General features: G+C 38.7%; 1 protein-coding gene across 50 annotated transcripts in view; it reads left to right on the top strand.

The window, feature by feature from the left end:
* The window catches only part of CEP192 (centrosomal protein 192), a 146,011-nt gene that overhangs the window by 66,187 nt on the left and 67,598 nt on the right, over nucleotides 1–12,226 (top strand). For all 50 annotated transcript variants that reach the window (XM_078347703.1, XM_054243939.2, XM_078347700.1 and 47 more), the window contains 3 exons: nucleotides 7,186–8,008; nucleotides 8,092–8,218; nucleotides 10,904–11,075. In XM_078347703.1, the coding sequence (XP_078203829.1) occupies nucleotides 7,186–8,008; nucleotides 8,092–8,218; nucleotides 10,904–11,075 (1,122 nt within the window). The remainder of the gene's footprint in view (nucleotides 1–7,185; nucleotides 8,009–8,091; nucleotides 8,219–10,903; nucleotides 11,076–12,226) is intronic.

Below are 12,226 nucleotides of genomic sequence, written 5' to 3'. Positions count from 1 at the left end.
GGTTTTTGTCTTTGGTTCTGTTCATGTGGTGAAATACTTGCATAAGTTGGACTAGCCTTGCATCCCCATGATGAACCCTACTTGATCATGGTGGACAAGCTTTTTAATGTGCTTTTGGAATCGGTTTTCCAGTATTTTATTGAAGATTTTTGCATCTGTGTTCATCATGGATATTGGCCTGAAGTTTTCTTTTCTTGCTCAGTCTCTGCGAGGTTTTGGTATCAGGATGATGTTTGTCTCATGAAATGATTTGGGAAGGATTCCCTCTTTTTGGATTGCTTGGAATAGTTTCAGAAGGAATGGTACCAGCGCCTCTTTGTCTGGTAGAATTCAGCTGTGAACCCTTACGGACCTGGGCTTTTTTTATGTGGTGGGTTCTTAATTGCTGCCGCAACTTCTGTCCTTGTTATTGGTCTATTCAGTGTTTCAACTTCTTCCTGGTTTAGGCTGGGGAGGATGCAAGTGTCCAGGAATTTATCCATTTCTTCCGGGTTTACTAGTTTATGTGCATATAGTTTTTTGTAATACTTTCTGATGATGGTTTGTATTTTTGTGGAATCTGTGCTGATATCCCCTTTATCATTTTTTTATTGTATCTATTTGATTATTCTCTCTTTTCTTTTTTATTAATCTGGCTAGTGGTCTATTTTGTTGATCTTTTTGAAAAACCAGCTGTTGGATTTGTTGATTTTTTTGAAAGGTTTTTTGTGTTTCTGTCTCCTTCAGTTCTTCTCTGATCTTAGTTATTTCTTGTCTTCTGCTAGGTTTTGAGTTTTTTTATCTTGCTCCTCTAGCTGTTTCAATTTTGACGATAGGGTGTCGATTTTAGATCTTTCCTTGCTTCTCATGTGGACATTTATTGGTATGTGTTTTCCTCTGGAGACTGCTTTAAATGTGTCCCAGAGATTCTGGTATCTTGTGTCTTCATTCTCATTGGTTTCAAAGAACATCTTTATTTCTACCTTCATTTAATTGTTTATCCAGTCAACATTCAAGAGCCAGTTTTTCAGTTTCTCTGAAGCTGTGCAGTTCTGAGTTAGTTTCTGAATTCTGAGTTCTAATTTGATTGCACCGTGGTCTGAGAGTCTGTTTGGTAGGATTTCCGTTCTTTTGCATTTGCTGAGGAGTAATTTACTTCCACTTATGTGGTCAGTTTTAGAGTAGGTGTGCTGTGGTGCTGAGAAGAATATATATTCTGTGGATTTGGGGTGTGGAGTTTGTAAATGTCTATTAGGTTTGCTTACTCCAGGTCTGAGTTCAAGTCCTGGATATCCTTGTTAATTTTCTGTGTCATTATCTGTCTAATATTGACAATGGGGTGTTAAAGTCTCCTCCTATTATTGTGTGGGAGTCTAAATCTCTTTGTAAGTCATTAAGAACTTGTTTTATGTATCTTGGTGCTCCTGTGTTGGGTGTGTATATATTTAGGAACATTAGCTCTTCTTGTTGCATTGATCCTTTTACCATTATGTAATGTCCTTCTTTGTCTCTTTTGATCTTTGTTGCTTTAAAATCTAATCAGAGACAAGAATTGCAACTGTTGCTTATTTTTGCTCACCTTTTGCTTGGTAAATCTTCTTCCATCCCTTTATTTTGAGCCTTTGTGTATCCTTGCATGTGAGATGGGTTTCCTGGATACAGCACACCGATGGGTTTTGGCTTTTTATCCAGTTTGCCAGACTGTGTCTTTTGATTGGGGCATTCAGTCCATTTACATTTAGGGTTAATATTGTTATGTGTGAATTTGATCCTGCCATTTTGATGCTAGCTGGCTGTTTTGCCCATTAGTTGATGCAGTTTCTTCATTGTGTTGATGCTCTTTACCATTTGGAATGTTTTTGGAGTGGCCGGTACTGGTTGTTCCTTTCTATGTTTAGTGCCTCTTTCAGGAGCTCTGGTAAAGCCGGCCTAGTGGTGATGAAATCTCTGAGTATTTGCTTGTTCACAAAGGATTTTATTTTTCCTTCCCTTATGAAGCTTAGTTTGGCTGGATATGAAATTCTGGGTTGAAAGTTCTTTTCTTTTCTTTTTTTTTTTTTTTTTTTTTGAGACGGAGTTTCGCTCTTGTTTCCCAGGCTGGAGTGCAATGGTGCGATCTCGGCTCACCGCAACCTCCGCCTCCTGGATTCAGGCAATTCTCCTGCCTCAGCCTCCTGAGTAGCTGGGATTACAGGCACATGCCACCATGCCCAGCTAATTTTTTGTATTTTTTTTTAGTAGAGACGGGGTTTCACCATGTTGACCAGAATGGTCTCGATCTCTTGACCTCGTGATCCACCCACCTCGGCCTCCCAAAGTGCTGTGATTACAGGCTTGAGCCACCACGCCTGGCCGAAAGTTCTTTTCTTTAAGGATGTTGAATATTGGTCCCCCACTCTCTTCTGGCCTGTAGGGTTTCTGCTGAGATATCTGCTGTGAGTCTGATGGGCTTCCCTTTGTGGGTAACTCGACCTTTCTCTCTGGCTGCCCTTAGCATTTTCTCCTTCATTTCAACCCTGGTGAATCTGACGATTATGTGCCTTGTGGTTGCTCTTCTTGCGGAATATCTTTGTGGTGTTCTCTGTATTTCCTGGACATGAATATTGGCCTGCCTTGCTAGGTTGAGGATGTTTTCCTGGATAATATCTTGAAGAGTATTTTCCAGGTTGGATTGATTCTGTCCGTCACATTCAGGTACACCTGTGAAACGTAGATTAGGTCTTTTCACATAGTCCCATATTTCTTGTAGACTTTGTTCATTCCTTTTTACCCTTTTTTCTTGAATCTTGCCTTCGTTTCATTTTGTTGAGTTTATCTTCTATCTCTGATATCCTTTCTTCTGCTTGGTCAATTCAGCTGTTGAAACTCGTGTATGCTTCATGAGGTCTTTGTGTTGTGCTTTTCAGCTCCATCAATTCACTTGTATCCTCTCTCAGCTGTTTATTCTCGTTAGCATTTTGTCAAACCTTTTTTCAAGGTTCTTCGTTTCTTTTCATTGGGTTAGAACATGTTATTTTAGCTCAGAGAAGTTTCTTATTACCCACCTTCTGAAGCCTTATTCTGTCAATTAATCACACTCATTCTCCATACAGCCCTGTTACCTTGCTGGTGAGGAGTTGTGATCCCTTTGAGGAGGAGTGGTGTTCTGTTTTTGGGCGTTTTTATCCTTTTTGCTTTAGTTTCTTCCCATCTTTGTGTATTTATCCATCTGTCATCTTTGGAGTTGTTGACTTTCAGATTGGATCTCTGAGTGGACATCCAGTTTGTTGATGTTGAAGTTATTTCTGTATTTTTTCTTAGTTTTCCTTCTACCGGTCAGGCCCCTCTGCTGTAGGACTGCTGAGGTCCACTCCAGGCCCTGCTTGCCTGGGGATCACCTGCAGCGGCTGCAGAACAGTAAGGGTTGTGGCTGGTTTCTTTTTCTGCTATCTTTGTCCCAGAAGGTTACCTGCCAGATGTCAGTCTGAACTCTCCTTTATGAGGTGACACTTTGGATATACGGGGGTCAGGGAGCTGCTTGAGGAGACAGTCTGTCCTTTATAGAAGCTCAAGTGCTGAGCTGTGAGCTCTGTTGTTCAATCAGAACTGCTGGGCAGGTATGTTTAAGTATGCTGCAGCAGAACTCATAAATGCCTTTTTTTTCCCCCCAGGTGCTCTGTCCCAGGGAGTTAGGGCTTTATTTATAAGTTTTTGTCATGCTGCTGGCTTTTTTCAGGGCTGCCCTGCCCAGCTAGGAGGCAGCCTAGTCACAGTCTTATGTGCAGAGGCTTTGCTGAGCTGCTGTGGGCTCCACCCAGCTGCCCTGTGAACTTCCCTGCAGTACCTCCAAGCTTTCGCTGGGAGCTGCTCCTAATCGGCCATCTTGGATCCATCTCCTATGCTATTCTTTTAGTTACATAGATTTAAAAATCTCCCACCATGATTGTGGATTTGTTCATTAATCATTATAGGTATATTGACATTTGTTTTAGACATTTGAAGCTATAGTTTTAGGTGTATACAAATGTGCATAAAACTTGTTGCATTAAATTCTTCATAAAATTGTTTTGGTGCATAAAAATTGTTCCTGCTGACAACAAATCAAATCGTTTTTTGAGCATGTCTTCCTCAGTCTGTAGTAATGATTTTTTCCTAAATCTAGTCTGATATTAACAATGTCAATACCAGTTTTCTTTGGTTAGTGTTAGCACATTATATTCTGACCATTATTTTAGTTTTAATCTTTCTATATCCTTGTATTTTAGATGTTATAGGGACATGGTGTTGGATTTTGCTTTTCAACTAGTCTGGCCGTGTTATTAGGCTGTTTCTTGCATTGCTATAAAGAAATACCTGAAACCGTATAATTTATAAAGAAAAGAGGTTTAATTGGCTCACAGCTCTGTCGGCTATACAGGAAGTGTAGTGTGGGCATCTGCTTGGCTTTTGGGGAGGCCTCAGTTAGCTTGCAATCATGGCAGAAGGTGAAGCGGGACCAGGCATTTTACATGGCTGAAGCAAGGATGGGGAAGGAGCCACACACTTACAGCCAGATTTTTAGAAAGCTCACTCACTACCACAGGGTAACACCAGGCCATGAGGGGTCCACCCCTATGACCCAAACACTTCCCCCTAGCCCCTCCTCCAGCACTAGGGATTACATCTCAACGTGAGATTTGGAGGGGACATCCAAACTATATCACAGTCTTTCTACTTACACTTAATGGAATTCCCAACACATGGGGTTTTGAATCTGCTTACTTTATTTGCTTTTTATTTTTTTTCACCTAGATTTTGTTCTTTTTCTTTTGGCATTCATATGATTCCAATTTTCTCTATTGATTTGTTAATTATATATATTATTTTAATGATTACCCAAATAATTATAACCTGTCTTTTGGCTTACCAATGTTTAGTAAAAATTTTTCATTTTCTTTGTCTTATTTGGCATCCCAAGGATCACAAAATACTCAATTTACTCCAGACTTAAAAGCTTTTCTAGTTTTATCTCTGTATTTAAACCTTATAAGACATGATGATGATTTATAAATAACCAATATATATTTCTGATCTTTCATTTGAGATTAGTTTTCTTTTTAAAGAATACCTTTTTTTTTTTTTTTAAGTAAGGGACTGATGATAATGAATTTTCTGTTTGTTGTCCCTCTAAAATGTTTTTATCTCCCTGTTATTCTTGGTGTGTCTTGATGTGTATTTTTGCTCACTACAGAATTGTTAGGAGTAACTTTTAGCACTTTGAATATATTTTTTTCATGTCATTTCATTTTAAAAGTTGGCTGTCAGTCTTTTGTTATTTTCTCTTTGGTTTTTATCCATTTTACTGTGATGTGCTTGGGTAGCTTTTATTTTACCCTACAGCTTAGAGGAAAAATCATTGAAATAATTGGAGGCTAAGGGAGATGATATATTCCAGACTAGATTTATGTCTTCTTCTGATTGGGAGCATGGTCCACTAGCAATTGCAGATCACTTTAATTCTTACATTGGAATTGAGCTGATTGGAGCTGAGCCTCATCCTTATGAGAACCAGTCAGATGTTGGTTTACCTTTACTGCTGGGTGTATCCCTTTGTGGTCTCATCCCAAAGCATGAATATTTTTTACTTTTATGTCTCTCTCTCTCTGTCTGTCTGTCTGTCTCTCTCTTTTACACACACACACACACACACACACACACACACACAGATGCTGAACCCCCCCCCCCCAATGCCAGTCGTTCATTGGCAGATTCAGTTTTTATACCTGTATTCCCACAAGAATAGCTTTGCTTAGCCTTTTCTTGAAGCAGCAGGTACCCTTAGGGAACACCATCCCCAATGTTGGGCCTACCTCTCCGGGTTACTTTCTTCTCTTAAATTTTGGCCCCCTAAATTTGCACTGCTTTTTTATTATTTTATTTCTCTTTTTATTTTTTATTTTATTTACACTGCTTTTTAAGCTTGCTAGTGCTTTCAAAGAGATTTTTTTGAATACGCTGTTCAGTTCTAATTGTTCTTAGCAAGAGGTTGGTTTGCATTACCTTGTCTGCTGTTACTAGAGACAGAAGTCTTAACATGTGTTTTTTTGTTGTTGTTAAATAGTTTTATGTTTTTTAACTGTTATGCTCATTTCATTTTTTTTACTCATGATTCCTATTTGTGTCTTGCTTAATTCTAACAGTTGAATGAAATTACTAGGAATTATACTTGTTATCACAATAACATAAAAATATCAGTTTTTCAACCTCAGTATCTTAAATTTTGGTTTAAAATTATCTGATTTAGTTTTACCATGTAATTCCTGATGATTTTTTAAAATAAACAATAATCCATTTTATAAATAACCTGGTACTATATAATTAAAGTTGATAGCAGCTGTCTTTTTCATTAGGATATTTAACTGGTATACCCTTAATTTTTTTGTTGCTGTTAAATCCTACATCATGCTTATAAAGATCAAATGAATACAGTAGCCCCCTCTTTTCCACAGTTTGCTTTCTGCAGGTTTAGTTACCTATGGTCAACTATGGTACAAAAATATTCAATGAAAAATTCCAGAAATAGTTTATAAGTTTTAAATTATATGTCATTTTTAGTAGCATGATGGAATCTTCCCACCACCTTGCTCCATCATGGTGGAATGTGAGTCTTTCTTTTGTCCAACTTCTCTACCCGTATTCACTTGTTGCCCATTAGTCATTGAGTAATGTTTGGTGATGAGATCAACTCCAGTGATACCGCAGTGCTTGTGTTCAAGTCACTCTTATTTTGTAATGGCCCCAAAGTGCAAGAGTAGTGTTGCTGGCAATTTGGATACACCAAAGCACTATTAAGTGCTTCCTTCTAGAGAAAAGGTAAAAGTTCTCGACTTAATAAGGATAGAAAAAAAAAATATGCTGAAGTTGCTGAGGTCTGTGGTAAAATGAATCTTCTTCATATGAAATTACAAAGAAGGACAGAGAAATTCATGCTTCACACTCCAAATTGCAAAAGTTCTAGCCACAGTGAGTGATAAGTGCTTAGTTAAGATGGAAGAGGCATTACATTTTTGGGTAGAAGATAGGAACAGAAACATGCCCTGATTGACGACAGTCAGATTTGGTGCTATCTGAGGTTTCAGGTATCCACTTGGGGGTCTTGAAATACATTTCCCAGAGATAATGGGGGACTACTGAATGTTCATGAAACTGGGGTAAATTTATCTGATGTTTAATTTTCCTCACATCTAGGACACTTCCTTCATGAGCAACAAACCCCAAAGATACAAAGACAAGCTACCAGATAGTGATTCTATGCTTAGGATCAGCACTATTGCTTCAGCCATCGCAGAGGCATCAGTTAATACTGATCCTTCCCAACTTGTTGCTATGATCAAGGCACTTTCAAATAAAACCAGAGACAAGACTTTTCAGGAACATGAGAAACAAAAGGATGGTTCTCATGTGTGTCACTTCTTACTTAATGATTTAGAAAAAAGTAATGGATCCAGTGCATTTGATATGGAGAAATACCTTAGAAAAACAGAAATTAGTAGATATGAAAGTGGATTGGAAAACTTTTCAAGGGCTGGTATATCTGATGTTTGGGATTTATCTTTGCCCAAAGAACAAACTGCTCAAGATATTCATACAGTGGACGTAAGTGCTACTAGTATAAGTGTGAGGGAACCAGAAGAAAACACAGCAGCTATTGTTCATGTTGAAAATGGGGAGAGTGAGAATCAAGAGTCATTTAAAACTATAAACTCTTCAAATTCACTTACAAATATGAGAGAGAATGGCAATGCAATACTTGATGTGAAGACATGTTCCATTGACAACAAATTAGCAGATGTTGGTAACAGTGAAAAAGCCACCTCAATTTCTACTCCATCTGATAGTTATTCATCAGTGAAGAACCCCAGGATAACATCCCTTTGTCTGTTAAAAGACTGTGAAGAAATAGGAGATAATAGAGAAAATCAGAGGCAGAATGAGTGTGTCAGTGAAACAAGCAACAGTGAAAAGCATGTGACTTTTGAAAACCATTGCATAGTCTCACCTAAAAATAATGGTAAGTGTATGAGTTATTGGTCATGTTCATAAAATTGCAAAGTTTATTTCCTCTTCTCACTGGAAAATACTCCTGTCTGATAGATTTGAAAAAGACCTCTCCTGAGCATGGTGGACGTGGCTCAGCGGATGAGCAGGAGAGCTTCAGACCTTCCACATCACCACTGAGTCATTCTTCTCCTAGTGAAATATCCGGAACAAGTTCATCAGGGTAAGTGTGTACCTTTTTTAAAAAATTAAAAATACATGCTAAGTATAGGAAATTGGAAAAAAGTGTAAAGAAGAAAAATTACTCATCTGTGCGCTCATCTCTCAAAGGTAACTCTTGTAAGCTGTGAATTTCTTTCCAGCTATTTTTATGCAAATTTTTGTACACTGCTTTTTTTTCATTCATTATAACAATTATTCAACGAATTTAAAAGAAAACTAGTAATGTTACAGACTGCCTAATATATCTGTCATGGTTCATTTGATACTTCTGGTGAGTACTTTGTATCTTAACTGTTTTGCTATCTACATGATATTGGGATGAATAACTTTGTTCATAAAATTTGAATTTTATGAATGTCTTTTTGTGGCTTTATAAGAAATCTTTTATATGTTTATTGAAAGATTCTAATAAATGGAAAATTTTGCCTAACCAGTGAAATTAACAAAAATGTTAAATGTAGTTTTGATTTCTTTCAAAATACTGGATTTCAAAGATCTATTAACTATTTCCCAAGCTGCCATTAAAGTTTTTCATATTCATCTGAATCAACATGGTATGGTGCTAAATATCAGTGGAGAGCTTACATCTTTCTCTGACTCCTTATGGATGTCTCAGTTTCATTTTCATATACAACGTCACTTATTTAATAGTTAATCGCATTTTATTTTTTATTTTTTGAGAGGGAGTCTCGCTTGTGGCCCAGGCTGAGGAGTGCAGTGGCGCGGTTTCAACTCACTACAGCCTCTGCCTCATTGGTTCAAGTGATTCTCCAACCTCAGTCTCCCAAGTAGCTGGGACCACAGGTACATGACACCATGCCTGGCTAATTTTTGTATTTTTAGTAGAGATGGGGTTTCACTCTGTTGACCAGGGTGGTCTCAAACTCCTGACTTCAGGTGATCCACCTGCCTTGACCTCCCAAAGTGCTGGGATTACAGGCATGAGCTACTACACCCAGCCTGCATATTTTAACAGATATATTACTAGTCACCCAGCCCAAAGCAAATTTGAAGATTGTATGGCTGTGACATGGCATAGTATGTTTAAAGTCTTTGGCTTATACATTCTTCTCTTATGTTTCTTATATTGTATTGCTTTGCTGTCCCTATGGAAGACTAGAGGGATATCTGAGACTAGACTGATTCTTTTTGCCTTTGAATTGACTTGATCTTTTTGCAAGTTTTTGCCCAAATTCTTTATTTTTCAAGTCTAATAATTTTATTAGGCTATATCTCTGCGTTGATTCTTCATTATTACTTTGGTGTATCATACAGTATGCCCCCCTTTTATTTTGCATGTGTTTTTGCAGTTCACTTTTCATTATTTGAGGAAATTTTACCTAAACGCACTTGTTCTTGTTAACCAAAGGAGTCAAACCAATACAGCACATCATCCAGTGACTCAGAACATTTTCCGTGCTATATCATGCTGTGTGTGTGTGTGTGTGTGTGTGTGTGTATGCATGTGCATTCATGTATGCATGTGCATACAGAAACCCATGTAGATACATGTCATGCAGAAGCTAAAGAAGGCCTGAAGCAATTTGGTTAGTAATACTTTGTCACCATTGGTTGGAAAATTACTAAATGGTATTTTGACAACACCATCTTGATTTGGGACTTTTTAAAAGTTCAGAATTCAAATTTGAATTATCTGTGTATGTCCGTTGCCTAGCTAAGTATTCTGAACCTTGTACAGAAAAGAAAGATGGTGGAATCCAGTCAAGTGAAGGGCTGAATTGAAGCTAACTGGCAGAGTGTAGGTGTGTAGACTGTTTCCAAAGGTAGCTTGACACTTACTTCCTATCCCTTGTGCTCTTTTGCACTGTGACTTTGCAGCTTCCCCTCAAGAGGTACAGTCTCTTTTCTGCTCCTTGCCTCTCAGCTGGCAGCTCTATGAAAGGTGCTAATGAACAGAATAATGAGGAAATAACCCTGGTGTATGTTTAGATTGGGGTGGGACTCACTATTTGTCGCTCTCTGATCTTTTCATTTTACGTTTTATGGTAGGGACATGTGTCTGAGCCAAGGCTAGAACAACATCCTTTTGAATGGCTGCATAATGTTGTACTGCATGTCTGTCCTCTGATTTTTGTAGTTCAGTTCCTTCTGTGTGATTTAAGATTTCCCACTTATTATCCACAGTGAAGTGATGACATGTCCTTTTTGTGAAGTCTTGATACTTATCATTAACTTTTTTTCCTCAGGATAAATTCCTAGATGTAGAATGTCTGAGTCAAGAGACCTTTGATATGTATTGCTTAATTGCTCAACCGAAAGTTGTACCACTTGATAGTCTCATAGTGGTGTGTGACTATTTCCATTTCTTTGCACTTATCTGTGTGATTTTTTTTCCTCTTTGCTCTTTGAGGGTGGGAATTCTTGAATGCTTCTGTTCATTTTCCTATATCGGATACTTACCAGATTTTTATACAATGAATAGCTAACATTGCTATGTTTCTTTATATGGTATTTATTAATGAAAATGCCACAATACATTTTACAGTAGCTTAACAGATGCTTCATTCAGTGGGAATATCCTTTACAACTTTAGATAATTAATTTTAAACATTGAATTTGTGATTGAGTTATTTGCAAGATTATAGGCACATAGGAATGATTTTTTGCTAATGTAGATAGTTGAAGGACTGGAGAATTCCTGATGTGAGCTACTCTTCTTTTGCAGGTGCGCGTTAGAGTCCTTTGGTTCAGCAGCTCAGCAGCAGCAGCCTCCCTGTGAGCGGGAATTGTCTCTCTTGGCGTGCTCGCCTGCTGGGGTGAGCAGGCTGACGTATGTGTCTGAACCAGAGAGCTCCTATCCTACCACAACCACAGATGGTGGCCTGGAGGACTGCAAGGTGGGCAGCCACTTGGATTATTTATTACTAAGGCTGTCAACTCTCTATAGTTCAAGCCTATAAAACTTCTGTGTTTCTCTTTTACCTTTAAAATGATTATTGTATGTGTACAAATACTAAATACGTACTCATGCTGGTAGTCACAGAGGTATAGATATTTTAGGATCTGCCCTCGAAGAGCTCTGTCTGGCAAGGCATATTGTGTAATGAAGTGCACCATGCTGCTCACATACTATGGGGACTCAGAAGGTGGGGGGTTGGAAGTCTGACTGCCTGGGGGGTGCTTCAGCAAAGGTTTCTGGCAGGAATAAATACACTGAAGCCATACTTTGCAGGACTGCTAGGAGTTAGGCAGGGAGGAAGCAGAGTTAATTCTTGGGGAGGTGGGGAGTTGTAAGATACATACTGCATCTGAGGTACTCCAGGAAGTTTAGAATAGCCACAGTGACTCATGTCAGTGGGGAGAAGTAGATGAGGCTAGAAGAAGGGTGGCCAAACTGTGAACGGTGCTGGGTTTAAAATATCAGAGTTAGAAGGCTTTTAAGCAGGTCACTGTCATCTGTTTTGATTTTGTTTTTTGTATTTTTTAGAAATGGTCTTATTCTGTCACCCAGGCTGGATTACGGTGACACAATTACAGCTCACTACAGCCTGGGACTCCTGGTCTCAGATGATCCTCCTGCCTCAGCCTCCCAAGTAGCTGGGATTACAGGTGTGCACTAATCACATCTGGCTAAATTTTAAATTTTAAATTTTTTATAGAGACAGAGTCTTGTTATGTTCCTTAGGCTGATCTTGTACTCCTGGGCTCAGGTGTTCCTTCTGCCTTGGCCTCTCAAGTAGCTGGGACTATAGGTGCCCACCACCACACCTGGCTAATTAAAAAATTTTTTTTTGTTAGAGACAGGGTCTTGCTATGTTGCCAGGGCTGTTCTTGAACTCCTGGCCTCAAGTGATCTTCCTGCCTTGGCCTCCCAAAGTGGTGGGATTACAGGCATGAGCCACCAAGCTGAGGCTAGTTTGATGTTTTAAAAGCTCACTCCAACAGCAATGAAGAAGGAGGGACCAGGAGGAGCAAAATTAAAATCGGAGATTTGACATGAGGCTACTGTAGTGGTTCAGGCAAGATACAGTGCACACTTAGGCCAAGG

Source organism: Callithrix jacchus, chromosome 13, assembly GCF_049354715.1.
Source record: "Callithrix jacchus isolate 240 chromosome 13, calJac240_pri, whole genome shotgun sequence".
In the NCBI taxonomy this organism is placed as follows: domain Eukaryota; kingdom Metazoa; phylum Chordata; class Mammalia; order Primates; family Cebidae; genus Callithrix; species Callithrix jacchus.
The sequence above is the reverse complement of the archived record's forward strand: the minus strand, read 5'-3'. Positions and strand labels throughout refer to the sequence as shown.